We start from the raw sequence: 19,028 nt of genomic DNA, 5'->3' as shown, positions 1-19,028 counted from the left end.
GCTGCTTGGAAGGAGGTAAAGCCTGTTGAGGTTCATTGAGTTCACACTCAATATCATAATCACGTCCGTCTGGATATATACCTTATTTTTAATTATACATTGAACTCATTTGTGTGTGTGTGATTGTTTTTGGTTTTTTAAGTAGGGTCTTGCTGTGGCCTAGGCTGACCTAGAATTCACTATGTAATATCAGGCTCGCCTCGAATTCACAGTGATCCTTCTACCTCAGCCACTCAAGGGCTAGGATTTGTGGGGTTTTTAAAATATTTTTATTTGCAAGGGGGTGCACACCAGGGCTTCCTGCCACTGCAAACAAATTCCAGATACATATGCCACCTTGTACATCTGGCTTTACCTAGGTATTGGGGTAATCAAACCCATGCCTTTAGGCTTTGCAAGCAAGTACCTAAACCATTGAGACATCTCTTCTGCTCTTTTTTTGAGATAAAGTTTCAATCTGTAGCCCAAAGCAACTCACTATGTAACCAAGGCTGGCTCCAAATTCATGAAAATCATTTCATCTCAAGTACTTGGCTTTTGAACTTTTTTTTTTTTTTTAATTCCAAGGCTATATTCTTGCCTTTTTAAAAGCCAAATCTGTAGGTTTCCAGGGAGGGCCTGGAAGCGATGTGGAAATGCCATAATATAAACTCAAACTTTGAGATTATCTTGTTCAGGATTTTACACTTTTACCATGAAGCCATATTTTTTGATTTTTAGTATCATTTTCTTGACATCATACTTTCTCCCCGCACCCTATCTTAAGTTTCTTCTCTGACAAGAAGCAGAAAAAATATTGAAGAGGTGGGCTGGAGAGATGTTTTACTAGTTACAGTGCTTGCTTGCAAAGCCTGATAGCCCGGGTTCAAATCCCGAGTACCCACATAAAAACCAGGTGCATAAAAGTGGTGCATGTATCTAGAGTTCATTTACAATGGCAAGAGGCCCTGGTGTACCCATTTTTTTCTCTCTTTCTCCTTGAAAATAAACAATAAATTTTTTAAAAGAAGGATACATTTGTTTTTAAAGAATATTGAAGAGGTGACTATCTTCAGGAGAAAAGGATAGCTCCTAGGGCTGTTTGCCTAATGGCCCATCCTTGACTCAGTAGAGCCTGAGCCACGCCCACATGTTCTCACTCTGATTCTGATCATCTTTCTTTCTTTCTTTTTTTTTTTTTAATTTTATTTATTTATTTATTTGAGAGCCACAGACACAGAAAGGAAGACAGATAGAGGGAGAAAGAGAGAATGGGTGCGCCAGGGCTTCCAGCCTCTGCAAACGAACTCCAGACGCGTGCGCCCCCTTGTGCATCTGGATAACGTGGGACCTGGGGAACCGAGCCTCGAACCGGGGTCCTTAGGCTTCACAGGCAAGCGCTTAACCGCTAAGCCATTTCTCCAGCCCCATCTTTCTTTCTGTCACACTATTACAACTACTATTTGAGCCACATCTTTTTCTTTTTACTTTTTTTTTTCCTAATTCATGCTAGAACTACATCCCCAGCCCCTAGGTATACTATTTGAAAGTAAGTTTTTCTTTTCTTTTTTTAAATTTTTTATTTATTTGAGAACAACAGACAGAGAGAAAGAGGCAGATAGAGAGAGAGAGAGAATGAGCACACTAGGGCTTCCAGCCTCTGCAAACGAACTCCAGACGCGTGCGCCCCCTTGTGCATCTGGCTAACGTGGGTCCTGGGGAATCGAGCCTCGAACCAGGGCCCTTAGGCTTCACAGGCAAGCGCTTGACTGCTAAGCCATCTCTCCAGCCCGAAAGTAAGTTTTTCTTGAGGGGGGGGGATTGAGGTAGGGTCTTACTCTAGCTCGAGGTGGCCTGGAATTCACTATGTAGTCACAGGCTGGCCTTGAACTCATGGCGATCCTCTTACCTCTGCCTCTCAAGTGCTGCTGGGCTTAAAGGTGTGTACCAGCACACCTGGTGAAAGTAAGCTGGTATTTTTTGTTGTTATTTGTTGATTTTTCCTTTTCAAGGTAGGGTCACACTGTTGCCCAGGCTGACCTGAAACTCACTCTGTAGTCCCAGGCTGATCTCCAACTCACAGCAGTCTTCCTACCTTTGCCTCTAGTGCTGGGATTAAAGGCATGAGCTACCATGCCCGGTCTGAAAGAAAGCTTTTAGATAATAAATACACTTGTCAGCCTGGAGAGATGGCTCAGCGGTTAAGGCACTTTTGGTACATTTGGCCTGGCTGGAAATCTATAAAGCTTTCAGGATCCACTTCTGGTTGACACCTTTCATGACTTTTCTCCCCCAACAGGCTGTGTAGATCTTTCTAGAATTCTCAGTCAAAAGAGAGAAGTTACTGTGGCTTTTAACACACAGTTAAGCACAGAGCTTTACTGTCTCTTTATGGAAAAGCTTTCCATACACTGGGAAAAAAGTTCTACATTAAATGTCTCTCTTCAGGGTTTTAAAATATTTTTAAGTATTTATTTGCAAGCAGGGAGGGAAGGAGATGAGCCATGGCCTTCAGCCACTGCAAATGAACTCAAGATGCATGAACTACATTGTTCATCTATCTGGTTTTCTTGGGAAATCAAACCCAAGTGTTAAGCATTGCAGGCATGCACCTTTATTGCTGACCCATCTCTCCAGCCCTTCAGGTTTTGTTGTTGTTAGATATTTTTCCCCTTATTAAAAAAAATATATTTATTTATTTATTTATTTATTTATGGGAGAGAAAAACAGGCAGATACAGAGAAAGAGAATGCGTGTGACAGGGCCTCCAGCCACTGCAAACAAACACCAGATGCATGTGCCACTTTGTACTCCTGGTGCATGTGGGTACTGGGGAATCAAACCAGGGTCTTTGGCTGTGCAGACACTAAGCCATCTCTCCAGCCCAGATTTTTTTTCTTTTGAGACAGAATCTTGATAGGTAGCCTAGGCTTGCCTAGAACTCACTATGTAGTCTATGCTGGCTTCAAAATTACCTTTTTCCTGATTCAGCTTCCTGAGTGCTAAGATCACAGGTATACAATACTTTACCTAGATTCTGTCATCAAGGTTTTGTTGTTGTTGTTGCTTGGTAGTTGAGACAAGGTCTCATGTACACCAGGCTGGCCTTGAACTCACTCTGTAACTGAAGCTTGCCTTCATCTCCCAGTCCTCCTGCTCCTTCCTCCCAGGTGCTTAAACAACAGGCTTGCACCAGAATGTCCTGCTTCATTCATTTTGACGTAGGTGCTTAAGCTCACAGTCTTACTGTGAGAGTGTGAACTTATTTATTTGTGTGACAGTTTGTTGAAGAGAGGTGATTTGAAAACTCAGGCAGTTTTGACCTGAGGTTATGATTAAGTAGCACTTGAGTGAGCATGAGGGTGAAAACATATTCTTTGAAACTGGGTTCCAGGCAACTGAAGCAGGACTCATAGAAAACTAGGCTTTTTTTTTTTTTTTTTACTTTCTTTCCTCCTTGCCAGGAACACTAATGCTAATAAATCAGATGTTATCTCTAATGTCAGTTGCCTAGCACAATATATAGCACATAGTAAATTGCCCGGATGTCCTCTTCATTCTGTTCCTTTCTCTTTGACTTTTGTTAGCCAAGCTTTTGAATTATCCATTGAAATTAGGTAGTGCTTATTTAAATACCTCTGTAGATATTTCAGGCTGGAGGAGGGAAATTGCAAATTGTAAGATCTTGATCTCACATTTCTGTCCCTGGGGGAAGGAATAGAGAGATACAGTTAACTGTGCATAAATCTGAGCATGTGTGTCATATGAAACTTTGAAGTAATATTGATGGCTTTCAAAACGAGGTAAGAATTACTACAAATGACTATATGTTAATGGGCTCAGCATGTAGTTCAGTGGCAGACTGCTTGACTTAGCGTGTGCAAAGCTCTGGTTTCAACCCCCAGCACTGTAAAAGGATTTTGTTAGTCATGAGATGCTTCGTAGAATCATTGATATTGGAGAATGCAGAGGCATTGAAAAAAAAGTAAAAATAGGCAACGTGAAGACTTAGCCTACATAAACAGAGGGCATTAGAGTATAGAAGTGGTAGAAAATAAGGCAAGGTGGGTCTAGTGGTTCATGCCTGTAATCCTAGGTGCTTGGGAGGTAATTTCAAGACCTGCCTGAGTAATAGAGCTTTATTAAAAATTTAAAAAAAAAAAAGCCTAAGGGCTGGCCAGGTGTGATAGTGCACACTTTTTTTTAATATATTTTTTAATTTTTTATTTATTTATTTGAGAGTGACAGACAGAGAGAGAAAGACAGATAGAGGGAGAGAGAGAGAATGGGTGCGCCAGGGCTTCCAGCCTCTGCAAACGAACTCCAGACGCGTGCGCCCCCTTGTGCATCTGGCTAACGTGGGACCTGGGGAACCAAGCCTCGAACCGGGGTCCTTAGGCTTCACAGGCAAGTGCTTAACTGCTAAGCCATCTCTCCAGCCCAATAGTGCACACTTTTAATCCCAGCACTCAGGAAGTGGAGGTAGGATGATCTCTATGAGTTTGAGACTAGGCTGAAAATACATAGTGAATTCCAGTTCAGCCTGGGCTAGAGCAAGACCCTACCTTGAAACACACACACACATACACACACATGAAATAAGGGCTGGCGAGATGGCTCAGTGGTTAAAGATACTTGCTTGAAAAGCCTGATGGTCTGGGTTCAATTCCCAGTACCCACATAAAGCGAAGCACCAAGGGGTACATGCATGTGGAAGTTATTTGCAGTGGCTAGAGGCCTTGGTGCTCCCATTCTCTCTCTGTCTCTCTCTGCTTGCAAATAAATAAATAAAATATTTTTACAAACAACGAAGCCTGAAGCCCGGCATGGTAGTACATGCCTTTAATCCCAGCACTCCGTAGGCAGAGGTAGGAGGATCGCCATGAGTTCGAGGCCACCCTGAGACTACGTAGTGAATTCCAGGTCAACCTGAGCTAGAGTGAGACCCTACCTCGAAACCCCCCCTCCAAAAAAAAATGGGAGAAGTAAGCCTCAAATAGCTTTTCTTTCTACGCCTCTTTATTTCTGGCTTTCCAGGTACACTTTCCATACCCTACCACTTTACACTGCTAAAATATAGTGATGGTTCTCTTATTAGTCATGGTGTTTTGCCCCACACAGATTACTAGTAACATAACTGACTGAATGGAGAATTTGTGGTAGTTCAGTGGTATTGTATAAACACACCCTGGGCTATGACTGATTAAATGCTACGTTAGAGCTGCATTTTTCCCCATTAGGATTGCTTTACATATATATTGTTTTTCTTTTTCTTTTTCTTTTTTCTTTTCTTTTCTTTTTTTTTTTTGTGGTAGTCTCGCTCTGGCCCAGGTTGACCTGGAATTCACTATGTACTCTCAGGATGGCCTCAAACTCACAGAGATCCTCCTACCTCTGCTTTCTGAGTGCTGGGCCATCATGCCTCTGGGTAGGAAGAGAGAGAATGAGAACTACCATGGACTCACCAGAACCTCTTGTATCTGTAAACAAACTCCTAAAGCATGAGCCACTATGTGCATCTGGCTTTATGTGGGGACCAAGGAATTGAATCCAAGTTGTTAGGCTTTGCACTCAAGAATCTTAACTGGTGAACCATCTCTCCAGCCCCATTTTTTTTTAATAGTTGAATCTTTGAAATACTCTTTCATAAAGAGTAGGTGATGTTTATTAGGTTTCAAGACCTTTCTTATGCCTTTTTTTTGTTGTTGTTGTTGTTTTGAGGTAGAGTCTCACTTTAGCCCAGGCTGAGCTGGGATTCACTATGTAGTCTCAGGGTAGCCTTGAACTCACAGTGATCCTCCTACCTCTGCCTCCCGAGTGCTGGGATTAAAGGCATGAGCCACCACGCCCGGCTCTTATGCCTTAATATAATGATTTTACTGTACCAAATTGATCATTTGTAGTATAAAGATTTCATCAATTTCTGTATTAAAATTTTCATTCTTCTGTCCATCTATAGGTATGGAACAGGGTGTTTCTTACTATGCAACACAGGCCATAAGGTTGGTTGTCCTTTAAAGTTCATACAAATAATACTTGAATATAATTTGAATATTCATGAAATTTGGGGGCTGGAGAGATGGCTCAGTGGTTAAAGGTGCTTGACTGCAAAACCTGTCAGCCTGGGTCCAATTTCCCAGTACCCACATAAAGCCAGATGCACATAGTGGCACATGCGCCTGGAGTTTGCAGTGGCTAGAGGCTCTGGTATGCTCAGTCCCTTTTCTCATTCTCTCTCTCTCTCTCTGATTGCAAATAAATAAATAAAATATTGAAAATCCATGAAATTTGAGTGATTCTAGATATAGCCATTGTACTTCTTTGCATTTTGTATGTGCTTTTAATTGGGTTGGTGGCAAATGCAGACAATGATTTTGTCAGATTATTAATGAAAATTTAATTTGGAATAAGAAATATATTTGAACTCTCCAGTGTGTTCTTATTACTGGTAATTTGACAAAGTTTTACTTATAATTATTATTTTATTGACTAAATTATCTTATGTATTGATTTGAAAATATTTTTTATGCCATCTTTCATTTTTTTCCACATTTTTTACAGTGTGTATTTTCTGAGCATGGCCTTCTAACTACAGTGGCTTACAAACTTGGTAGAGACAAACCAGTATATTATGCATTGGAAGTAAGTCCTTTTCAATTATTGTGGATCATGTAATATTCAGAGTTTATGAAAGTTATCATGTCTTTGTGTTTCTTGTTGTTTTATTTTGACACAGTCTTTCCATGTATCCTGGCCTGGAACTCTCTATTATAGACTAGTCTAGCCTTGGACTTGTGGCAGTTCTCATCCCTTTGCCTTCACAGTGTTGGGATGATAGACTTGAACCACCATGCTTAGCAAAATTACCCTGTTTTCTAAGACTCAAAAAATAAATAAATAAATAAAACACTTTTCCTTAGCCTTTTATTGTGTAGAAAAAGCCTGGGACCATACATCTGTTTGGCTATTACATCCTTTTACTGACTCAACTTGGAAATATTACTTAACTGTTCTGCTAAATCTAATGTTTAAAATTTAAATGTTTATCCTTAAAATTTAATGAAGGGATTGACTTGCTCTCTAGCACTTCTTTTGTTTTGTACACAAGTCAGTTTTAGCACATTATAAAGATATACTACATTTTTTTTTTATTTTTATTTATTTATTTGAAAGCAACAGAGAGAGAGAGAGAGAGAGAGAGAGAGAGAGAGAGAGAGAGAGAGAGAATGGGCGCGCCAGGGCCTCCAGCCACTGCAAACGAACTCCAGACGCGTGCGCCCCCTTGTGCATCTGGCTAACGTGGGTCCTGGGGAATCAAGCCTTGAACCGGGGTCCTTAGGCTTCACAGGCAAGCGCTTAATCGCTGAGCCATCTCTCCAGCCCAGATATACTACATTTTTAAAAATATGTATTTATTTGACAGAGAGAATGAGAGAGAGAATGGGCATGGGCATGCCAGGGCCTCTTGACACGGGATACAAACTCCAGACACATGCACCACTTTGTGTATCTAGCTTTATACGGGTACTATGGAAGTGATCCCAGACCACCAGGCTTTGCAAAGCAAGTACCTTTGATGACTGAACCATCTCTCTAGTCCCTAGCACTTCTTTCAGCTTGAACAATTCTGTTTTTGTAATTATAAAAGTGAATCAGTGGGTACTAAAAGGAAGAGCTTATATCTCTGTAAATCAGGTTTGTATAACATTTAGATGTGGAAGAGAAAGTGAGGTGATTTGTCCCATTTATTAAAAGAAAAAATTGTTTCAGGTATGGCAGATGAAGACGATTCAGATGCTAAGCTGTATAAGAGCACCAGAGGGTGTGGAAGTGGAGTTCAATACTAGAGCCTTTTGCCTAACATTCTCCAAACCTTGTGATCAAGCCCCAGCACCACAGGAAAAATAAATAAAATTGAAACATTGATTTGCAAAGTCATAGAAGTAGGATTTTTCTCTGTAAAATCAGATACATGTTGTGTGAGCATTTCAATAAATTTTGACTTTTATTCTTACTACTGAATATTTAACCAGGGCCTCATGTATGCCAGGCAGACACTCTTCTACTGAATTATATCTCCAGCCAATTAATTTTGGAATGACTATCTTGTGATGTACAAGTATATAATTGATAACTTATTGGGAGTCACTTCCTAGAGTGCCTGGTCATAATTTGCTCAATATTTTAGACTTCCAATTATAGTTCAAACATTATTTACCTGCTAAGCCTTTAGAGTTTGAAAAATAGTGATTTATTCCAATTTTTACTTTTTTTTCATTTTTAAAAGTTTACTTTATTTGTGAGAAAAAGAGAAAATGGGGGCCACAAGTGAACTCCCGATGCTTGTATTACCTTGTGCATCTGACTTACGTGGCTTTGCAGGCAAGTGTCTTAAGCCATCTCTCCAGCCCAATGATTTTTTAAAAAAAATATTTTGTTTATTTATTTATGAGAAAGAAAAAGACAGATAGAGAGAAAGAGAAAATGGGCACACCATGGTTTCTAGCCACTACATATGAACTCCAGACACATATGCCCCCTTGTGCATCTGGATTATATGGATCATGTGGAATCAAACCCTGGTCCTTAGGCTTCGTAGGCTAATGCCATAACGGCTAAGCCATTTCCCCAGTCCGCTGATTTATTTTTTTAATTTTTTTTATATTTATTTGAGAGCGACAGACACAGAGAGAAAGACAGATAGAGGGAGAGAGAGAGAATGGGCACTCCAGGGCTTCCAGCCTCTACAAACGAACTCCAGACGCGTGCGCCCCCTTGTGCATCTGGCTAACGTGGGACCTGGGGAACCGAGCCTCGAACTGGGGTCCTTAGGCTTCACAGGCAAGTGCTTAACCGCTAAGCCATTTCTCCAGCCCTGATTTATTTATTTTTAAGAGAGCACAGATGATATACTCCATCATGGCAAGGAAGATACGGCAGTAGGAGCTTGAGGCAGCCGCTGTGGTTCGCAGGTTTGCATTGCTGGTAGAAATCACCCAACCAAGAGCAGCTTGTGGGGGAAAAGAGGTTTATTTTGGCTTACAGGCTCGAGGGGAAGCTCCACAATGGCAGGAGAAAACGATGGTATGAGCAGAAAGTAGACATCACCCCCTGGCTAACATCAGGTGGACAATAGTAGCAGGAGAGTGTGCCCAACATTGGCATGGGGAAACTGGCTATAACACCCATTAAGCCACTCCCAACAATACACTGCTTTCAGGAGGCTTTAATTTCCTATTGCCATCAGCTGGGGAGACTAGCAATCAGAATGCCTAAGTTTATGGGGAACACCTGAATCAAACCACTACATGCTGGTATCCAGCACAGTGAGGCCAACAAATCAGAGTGAAGAATACTCTAGTTTTTTGGGGTTTTTTTATTTGTTTGTTTTGGTTTGGTTTTTCAAGGTAGGGTTTTGCTCTAGCCCAGGCTGACCTGGAATTCACTATGTAGTCTCAGGCTGGTCTCAAACTCTCAGCAATCCTCCTATTTCTGCCTCCCAAGTGCTGTGATTAAAGGCATGTGCCACCACACACATCTCTTTCTTTGTAGCATTGGAATCCTCTCATCACCAAGATACTTATTCTTTCTCTCTTCTAGGCTAATGGCAGATGAGTCTAGCCCTACCATTTTTTCAAATCTCTGAACTCTTACTTTATATAGTAGTCAGCTTCACACTGCTGGGACAAATATCCAGCCAGACAGTTAATGGGAAGAATGGGATTTATTTCACATTTATTGCACATTCATGGGAAGTTCCATCAATGGCAGAAGAAGCTTATGAGTATACAGCTTAAGTATAATTTAGGGCTGCAGGAGTGGCTTAGTGGTTAAGGCGCTTGCCTTCAAGGCCTAAGGACCTAATCCAGGGTGGATTCCCATTCATAAATTCAAATAGAGAGAGAAATGACTAACAGCCAGAAAATACCAACCCCCCAAAAAAACCCTGCAAGTAAGACCTCCCAGAGCTCAAACCTCTCTCCATACCTTTGAGCTGGAATTCAAATCCGCCCCCAAATATACCTTTGGGCTGGACTCTAGGAGCTGCCTCCAGTGATACCTCCTCCAGCCAGGCCGCTGGAGGCCCAAGTTACAAGCTTTAATAGAACACTTGAGTCTATGGGGGACATACATTCCACTTAACCACATTTCATTATTTGTGGAAAAGAATTAGGACACATTAATCCTAAATTATTTTTTTAATTAATTTATTTGAGAGAGAGTGAGAAAAAGATGCAGAGAATGAGAACAGACATGCCAGGGCCTCTAACCAATGCAAATGAACTCCAGACACACATACCCCTTGTGCATCTGGCTTATGTGGGTACTGAGGAATCCAATGTGGGTCCTTAGGCTTTGTAGGCAAGCGCCTTAACTGTGAAGCCACTCCTCCAGCCCTAAATTATTTTTAAACTGTACACTCATAAGACTGCTTAAGATTGCCCTGCTCTTGCTAATTGCAAAACATTTCTCAATGTTGGAAATGTGAGCAAAATAGAGCAGTTATGAGGTTCCTTCTGCCATCTCTCAGAAGTACACTATCTTCCTGAAGCTGTGCTTTCCTCTTCCTTGTTCCTCTTCTTTTTCTCAGTATTGTTTCATAAAACAAAACTCCTTTGGGGGGCTTTTAGTGTGGTCATGAACTTGACCTAACTTAGGATTTGAGACTTCCATAACAGGCTTTCTTAGGGCAAGTTACTTGTCTCGTTTTGTCCATTATTCTGTCTCAACAGCCTGGCCAAGAGTGAATAGTACTGAATCTTTTTTTTTTTAATTTTTAATTTATTTATTTGAGAGCGACAGACACAGAGAGAAAGACAGATAGAGGGAGAGAGAGAATGGGTGCACCAGGGCTCCCAGCCTCTGCAAACGAACTCCAGACGTGTGCGCCCCCTTGTGCATCTGACTAACGTGGGACCTGGGGAACCGAGCCTCGAACCGGGGTCCTTAGGCTTCATAGGCAAGCATTTAACTGCTAAGCCATCTCCCCAGCCCGTACTTAATCTTATGTTAAGCTGTATTTTCCCTCTATTTAAACATGAGCTTCAAAGTTTCGTATTGTATTGCTCCACTGACTTCTTTAAATGTGTCTTTACTGCTTCTTCTATGTGGTTCATGATTATCACATTAAGATTTCCTTTTAAAATATTGGCATTTTAGGTGGAAGCCTCGGTAGCAGCCATTTATTTGCTGCACAACAATGTTGTGTGTGAAGAGTCTTAAAATAACACTCATTTATCACCTCTCTGTTCCCATAGATCCAGAGACCAGGCACACTCTAGCTGGGTACTCTGTTTAGCATTTTCCCCGGCTGTCGTCAATGTGTTGCCTAGGCCATGGGCTCATAGGGATTCTGCCTGCTTTCAGGTTCATTCAGGTTATTGGGAGAATCCACTTTCTTATCATTTTAAGGGTTTCCGTGTCTTGCTTGCTGTCAGCTGGAGGCTAGTACTCCCAGCTTCTAGAGGCCATTTGCTCCATGGGGCTTCCCCACATTGCCTTCTGCTTCCTCAAAACTAGACAAGAAAGGAGATGACCCCGCAAGACAGGAGAAACGATCTTACGTCATGTAACCACATACATATTTTTGCATACATCTTGCCACCTTTGAGGTGTACTGATGATTACAAGAAGTCACAGGCCTCACCATACTCAAGGGAAAAGAAGTGGAAATTATGGTAGCTACATTCATTAAGAGTATGGCTACACCGTTTACAAACTTTACTTATGTAATTTTATAACATTGTACTGCTGGGGATATAACATGGGGCTTTGCTCAGGTTAGGCAAGCATTCTACCTCTGAGCTATATTCTTAGCCCTTAATAATAATGGTGTGACCTCCTGGCCAATAAGAGACCCTGCCTTTAAAAAAAAAAAAAGACAAACACACAGACAGGGACCTAGAGAGGTGCTTCTTCAGTTAAAGGGGCTTGCTTACAAAGCCTGGAGGCCCAGGTTCTATTCCTCAGAACCCACGTAAAGCCAGGTACACAAAGTGGTGCATGCATCTGGAGTTCGTTTGCAGTAGCAAGAGGCCGTGGCACACCCATGTTCGTTCGTTCTTTCTTTCTCTTTCTTTCCTTCCTTCCTTTCTTCCTTCCTTCCTTCCTTCCCTCCCTCCCTCCCTCCTTCCCTCTCTTTCTTCCTTCCTCTCCTTGAAAATAAATAATTATTTTTTGATTTTTTTTTAAGGTAGGGTCTTGCTCTAGCCAAAACTGACCTAGAATTTACTGTGTAGTCTCAGGCTGGTTTCAAATTCACAGCAATCTTCCCAATTCTGCTCCTGAATGCTGGCACACCCTGGAGAGAGAGAGGTAGAGGGAGAGAGAATGGACATGTCAGGGCCTCTAACTGCTGCAAAAGAACTCCAGATGTATGTGCCCCTTTATGCATCTGGCTTTATGGGGGTAGTGTGAAATCAAACCCAGGTCATTAGGCTTTGCAGGCAAGTATCTTTGCAGGGTTGAACTATCTCCTCAGCCCTAAAACATACTTGTTTTTTTTAAAAAATAAAAACTTGGGGTCTGGAGAGATGGCTTAGATGTCCAGGTACTTACCTGCAAAGCTAAAGGGCCCAGATTCGATTCCCCAGGACCCATACATGCCAGATGTACAAGAGGATACACATCTGGAGTTCATTTGTAGTTGCTGGAGGTCCTGGTGCACCTATTCCCTCTCTCCCGCTCCCTCTCCCTCTCCCTCTCCCTCTCCCCGCCCCCTCTCTCTCCCCCTCCCTCTCTTCCTCCCTATTTCTGGCCCTCAAACAAATAAATAAAAATATTTAGCCAAGTGTGGTGGTGCACATCTTTAATCCCAGCACTCGGGAAGCAGAGGTAGGAGGATCACCATGAATTTGAGGCCATCCTTAGACTACATAGTGAATTCCAGTTCAGCCTAGGCAAGAATGAAGCCCTACCTCAAAAAAAAAAAATACTTGGATGACACTTGAGGAATACCTGATGTTGTCCTTTGGCCTCCGAAACACACACACACACACACACCCACAGCTATAAGTAGCCAGTAAATGTAATAGACACCCATACTCCTAGCACTTGAAAGGCTGAGGCATTGGCATAATCAATTTAAGATCAGCAGGGTCTACTTAGCAAGTTCTAGACCTTGGCAACATAATGTGAGACTCTGTCTCAAAAGATGTAATGCTATGGAATAAGACTTTGCATTTGTAATTTAATATATACAAATGAGGTACAGTATTATATTATTATACCTCTAGCCATATAATGAGCCATTGTATACACAAATCTATATTTACTATGCCTACTGAGTGAGATAGGGTCTCACTCTAACCCAGGCTGACCTGGAATTCACTATGTATTTTCATAGTGGCCTAGAACTCACAGTGATCTCCTACTTCTACCTCTCAAGTTCTGGGATAAAAGGTACACCACCACATCTCGCCTATTTTTAAAGATATTTTATGTATTTATTTATTTGAGAGAAAGAGAAAGAGGCAGGCAGACAGACAGAGACAGATTGATAGAAGGAAAGAAAGAAAGAATACATAGAGGTCAGGGCCTCCAGCCACTGCAAATGAACTCCAGATTCATGTGCCACCTTGTGCATCTGACTTACATGGGTACTAGGGAATTGAACCTGGGTCCTTTGGCTTTGCCAGCAAGCACCTTAGCTGCTAAGCCATCTCTGTAGCCAAACTTAGTTATTTTTAATATAGTCTTCCCGTTAAATCTATTTCCTGGTCTTTCGCTTCCCAGGATACATGTCTGGATTTTAAGTAATGTCTTCATCCTGTCCTGTTATTTAATTTGTACCTTTTACCATCTCATTTCTATTTTTCTTTTTTAGAGCACAACTATTTGTGCTTGTATTACCTAACCTTTACCAGACGGTTCTGTCTTAGAACTAAGATTGCTTTTATATTTGTAGATGATGTCTTGAAAACTTGGATCTTGTATTTAGTGGGTAATTTGTGATAAATTACAAGTAGACAGTTGTCTGCTATCATTTTCAGTTTCTTCTAAACTTTTTTCCAGCTTCAAAGATTATACCTCTTTGTTTCTGAATTCAGATGACCATGTGAATTTTTTTTCAAATTGCGTCCTCTCATATTTATTAATTTCATTAACGAACCAGGCTGTGCGTTACATCCTGATACCAAAACCATATGCTTCTTCCAGATGCATTTTAATGACTTTTTTATTTTCTTATATTCATGCTGTTTCATCAATTTTAACAAAACACTCCTGTACTTTCTGATTACCAAATGTAATATATTTTCCGTCTGAAGCTTTGAGAGTGACTTTGTAATTAAATAAAAAGAAAGTTTGTTTTAAGCTGAGCATGGTGGCTCACACCTTTAATTCCAGCTGAGGTAGGATTATAAAAAGGATGATGCTAGTCTATGCTAGGGTGAGGCCTTGTCTCAGAAAATGTTTTTTTTTTTAATTATTTATTTGAGAGTGACAGACACAGAGAGAAAGACAGATAGAGGGAGAGAGAGAGAATGGGTGCGCCAGGGCTTTCAGCCTCTGCAAACGAATTCCAGACGCGTGCGCCTGCATCTGGCTAATGTGGGACCTGGGGAACCGAGCCTCGAACCGGGGTCCTTAGGCTTCACAGGCAAGTGCTTAACCGCTAAGCCATCTCTCTAGCCCAGAAAATGTGTTTTAATTGATATAGTGTCCTGTAATTGTTAGCCTATAATCAGAACTTTGCTATTCCTTATGCTAAAACAATATTGTTTCCTCTTTTAGAAAAAGTATTTAAAATCTGTAATTTAACTTTTAAAAATATTTTATTTGGGCTGGAGAGATGGCTTAGTGGTTAAAATGCATGCCTGTGAAGCCTAAGGACCCAGGTTCGATTCCCCAGTGCCCACATAAGCCAGATGCACATGGTAGCACATGCATCTACAGTTCGTTTGCAGTGGCTAGAGGCCCTGGTGTGCCCATCCCCACTCTCTCTCCCTCTCTCTGTCTCTAATTAACAAATAAAGAAATCTTTAAAAAAAAAAAAGAAAAATATTTTATTTATTCACTTGCAAGCAAAGAGAATTTTGCAGTCAGGTTCACACTTCTGGTAGAAATCACCTGACTAAAAGCAGCTTCTAGGAAAAAGGTTTATTTTGGTGTACAGACTCAAGGGGAAGCTCCACGATGGCAGGAGAAAATGATGGCATGAGCAGAGGGTGGACATCACCCCCTGGCCAACATAAGGTAGACAACAGGAACAGGAGAGTGTACCAAACCCTGGCATGGGGAAACTGTCTATAACACCCATAAACCTGCCCCCACCAATACACCCCTCCAGGAGGCATTAATTTCCAAATCTCCATCAGCAGGGAACCCAGCATTCAGAACACCTACGTTTATGGGGGCACCTGAATCATACCTACACAGAGAGAGGGAGAGGGAGAGAGAGAAAGAAAGAAATGGTATACTTGGGTGTCTTGCCCCTGCAAACGAACTGGAGATGCATGTACCACTTTGTGCATTTGGCTTTATGCGGATATTGGGGAATTGAACCCAGATTGGTAGGCTTTGCCAAGTAAGAACGTTTAACCCTGAGCCATCTTTCCAGCCCTAAAATTTTTAAACTTGTTTTGATGTGCTAGTAGATAGGAAAAATGACTTAAATAAATGTTTCATGTGGCCCCTTTCAACAACTTTGATGATACAATAAGAAATTTATTTAAGGTGCTACTATGCCTCAGTGATAGATACTGATAGATAAGGAAGTATACAAGGATCAAACTACTCAAAATATAAGTGACCACTTGTTGGGATAAGTACAAGGGTGTACAGGGCGGTTCACTTCTTTTGCTAGCCCATGAAAAACTCTTTATCAGAGATAATTGGTAGCAATGCATTTATACTAGAAACCTAGTTTGCCATATTGTAAGCCCCAAAGTTGAATTGTTTGAATGTTATCTATTTGTCAATAGCAAACAGAAGATATACTTAATAATAATAATAATAACCTTAGTAGGGAGCTAAAGAGATGACTCAGTGGTTAAAGGTGTTAAGCCTAAAAACCCAGGTTCGATCTCTCAGTACCCACATAAAGCCAGATGCACAAAGTGGCTCATGTGTCTAGAGTTTGTTTACAGAGGCAAGGGGCCCTGGCATGCCTATACAGTCTCTCTCTCTCTGTTTGTCTTTCTCTCAAATAGTCAAACAAACAAACAACCTTAGTGGTGGTAACATATTCTTTCTCAGATTATTTTCTTTCTTTAGGGTTCTGTAGCTATAGCTGGTGCTGTAATCCGCTGGTTACGAGACAATCTTGGAATTATTAAATCCTCAGAAGAAATTGGTGAGTGTGGTATAGTAGAGAGCTAGGGAATGAAAAGAATGAAGGATATTAATATTTTTGTCTCTGTAATTTGTCAGTCCTTGAGCTTTGCCACAAACTTGATCCATAAATAGGTGGGACTTGTTATAAGTTGGACTTCTTCAAAAAAGACTACCGTGTGAAGATTTATTATACAGTACATTGGCATAATTAGTAGTGGTTATTGATAAATGGTGATGAAGGACACCAAGTTTGTCCATGTAGAATTGCACACTAGAGATTGCCTTAATACGTAGGTACAGCAGTGTAGTTACGTTTTTCTGATGAGAAAGAGCCTTACCTCCAAGATTAGAATGTGCATTAAACCCTGGTGCCTATAATTTAAGTATTAATGTCATTAATATCGCTACATTCAGTCAATGGATAATTATTTTGGATTCACTTCACTCTCATCTACTTGTTGTTTTGCCTGAAGGTAATGCAATCAAAAATCCATTTCTGATTTGGGACACAGGAGAGCCCACTTGATCTCCTAGTCAGGATCCTTAAAAATAATTGAAATGACCCAAAATACCTATACAAAGTGAATTCTGTTCCTTGGTTTTTTGACCTAGGTTATACTTTCGTGGGGGTGTGCAATGTGGGGGAAATGTTCTTGTTGTTCCTAGCATACTGCTGTAGCAAGTAACATTTTCCTACACCAGTAAAATGAAAACAAGAAGTCAGAAATAATTTTGAAAATATGTACGTTTCTTTAACAAAGAAAGATAATGGTGTAACTTTTCTCTCTCTCCTTTTTTTTTAATTAATACTAGAAAAACTTGCTAAAGAAGTAGGGACTTCTTATGGCTGCTACTTTGTCCCAGCATTTTCAGGGCTATATGCACCTTACTGGGAACCCAGTGCTAGAGGGTAAGTATTTCTATTTTTAACAATAAATTCATACATACGTCAAAATAGCTAAAATAGAAAATTTTAAAATGTATTTATTTGCAAATAGAGAGGAGGGGGGCATGTCAGGATCACTAGCCACTGCAAACAAACTCCAGATGTATGCACCTTCTGGCTTTACGTGGGTACTAGGGAATTGAACCTGGATCCTTAGGCTTTGCAAGCAAGTTCCTTAACCACTAAGCCATCTCTTCAGCCCAAAGGAGAGGATATTCAATGTTTCCAGTACAACTAAATGATAAAATATTGTAGATGATAGATGTAGTGAATACTCTAATTTGATTATCACATATTAATATACATGTATCAAAATATCATTATACTCTACAAACATTTGCAACTATTATGTATCATTTGGAAAATGAATAATGAAAGAGACTCTATTGACAATATGGTATACTTTTTAGAGGGTCTTGATTTATTTACTAAATTAGGTAATACGTAAGTAATGCTTTCCTTTGTATTTTCATCTACAAGTTGAACAGCAAAACATTATCTAAATGAATCTGAGTTTTAAACTTTATTTTTTATTTTTCTTTTCTTTTCTTTTTGGTTTTTCGAGGTAGGGTCGGTCTCACTCTAGCCCAGGCTGACCTAGAATTCACTATGGAGTCTCAGGGTGGCCTCGAACTCATGGTGATCCTCCTACCTCTGCCTCCTGAGTGCTGGGATTAAAGGCATGTGCCACCATGCCCAGTTTTATTTTGTAATTTTTTATGAGAGAGAAATGGCATGCCAGAGCCTCCAGCCATTGCAGTCAAATTCCAGTGTGCATGGGCGACTTTGCACACACTTGTAGCACCTTGTGTGCCTGGCTTATGTGGGATCTGGAGAGTTGAACATGGGTCCTTACGCTTCACAAGCAAACACCTTAGCCACTAAGCAATCTCTCCATCCCTGAACCTTCCTTACTTTTTGTGGGTTTTTTTTTTTTTTGCGTGTATATATGTGTATGTGTGTGTGTGTGTGTGTGTTTATATTCAATATATATTATAATAGGTTATACTCTTTTATTCTCTCACTCCTGTTCCTTTTACCCTGGAGGCCCTCCTCAGTGGGGTTATGGTAGTCATTATGGGGTCATGGAGGCCCCAGTCATTCCCTGTAGGGTAGCAAAGGGACCATGCCTCAGGATATTTCTAGCTACTCTGTAGCTCTTATTGATGTGGTTTTGTATTAATGTCATCCTTCTGGTGGGTTATGAACATTTTCATTTGGAGATACAAGATTATGGACTATAAGGACATTCTGAATTACTTACTGGAATACTAGTGACTGGTTTTCTTTTCCTATGCATTCTGTCTCCCAAATTCACCCTTTCCAAATTTGGGACCTTTCAAATCATTGGCTTGTTTCTCCCACACTAGTCTGAAAATCTTTGTGTGTTTTTAGGATCATCTGTGGACTCACTCAGTTCACCAATAAATGCCATATCGCTTTTGCTGCACTAGAAGCTGTTTGTTTCCAAACCCGAGAGGTAATGGATATGGGCCTCTTCTCTTGCACTTAATCCATTTGTACCCCTCGTAAATTATGTTTCTGCCTGAAATGTATTAAATATTTATAATGTACCTGATCAAAACCTAAAGCGTGCATAAGTACTTACATGTTCGCCTCCTCTTCCTTTTCTCCAGCTGCCATTACCTTAGAAGTTCCTTGACTACCAGGCACTAGGCACTTTATCTTTAGGAGGAGGCTTAGTGGCACATTTTAGGCAAAGGAAACAGCACAAAAACGTATCAAGGCAGGAACCCTGCATGCACACTAGGGCTGTTTGGCTTGCTGAATATGAGGGTGAGTTCAGACTTAACGATGACAGAACAAG

The 19,028-nt window shown here is 40.8% G+C and overlaps 1 protein-coding gene across 5 annotated transcripts in view; it reads left to right on the top strand.

Annotated features, from left to right (window-relative positions):
- Gk (glycerol kinase) overlaps nucleotides 1–19,028 on the top strand; it is a 111,500-nt gene that overhangs the window by 77,524 nt on the left and 14,948 nt on the right. For all 5 annotated transcript variants that reach the window (XM_004663686.3, XM_045140907.1, XM_045140906.1 and 2 more), the window contains 5 exons: nucleotides 5,939–5,981; nucleotides 6,541–6,621; nucleotides 16,195–16,273; nucleotides 17,068–17,164; nucleotides 18,596–18,680. In XM_004663686.3, coding sequence (XP_004663743.1) covers nucleotides 5,939–5,981; nucleotides 6,541–6,621; nucleotides 16,195–16,273; nucleotides 17,068–17,164; nucleotides 18,596–18,680 — 385 coding nt within the window. The remainder of the gene's footprint in view (nucleotides 1–5,938; nucleotides 5,982–6,540; nucleotides 6,622–16,194; nucleotides 16,274–17,067; nucleotides 17,165–18,595; nucleotides 18,681–19,028) is intronic.

Source organism: Jaculus jaculus, chromosome X (assembly GCF_020740685.1).
Source record: "Jaculus jaculus isolate mJacJac1 chromosome X, mJacJac1.mat.Y.cur, whole genome shotgun sequence".
Taxonomy (NCBI): Eukaryota; Metazoa; Chordata; class Mammalia; order Rodentia; family Dipodidae; genus Jaculus; species Jaculus jaculus.
This window is presented reverse-complemented; position numbering and strand designations above follow the sequence as displayed.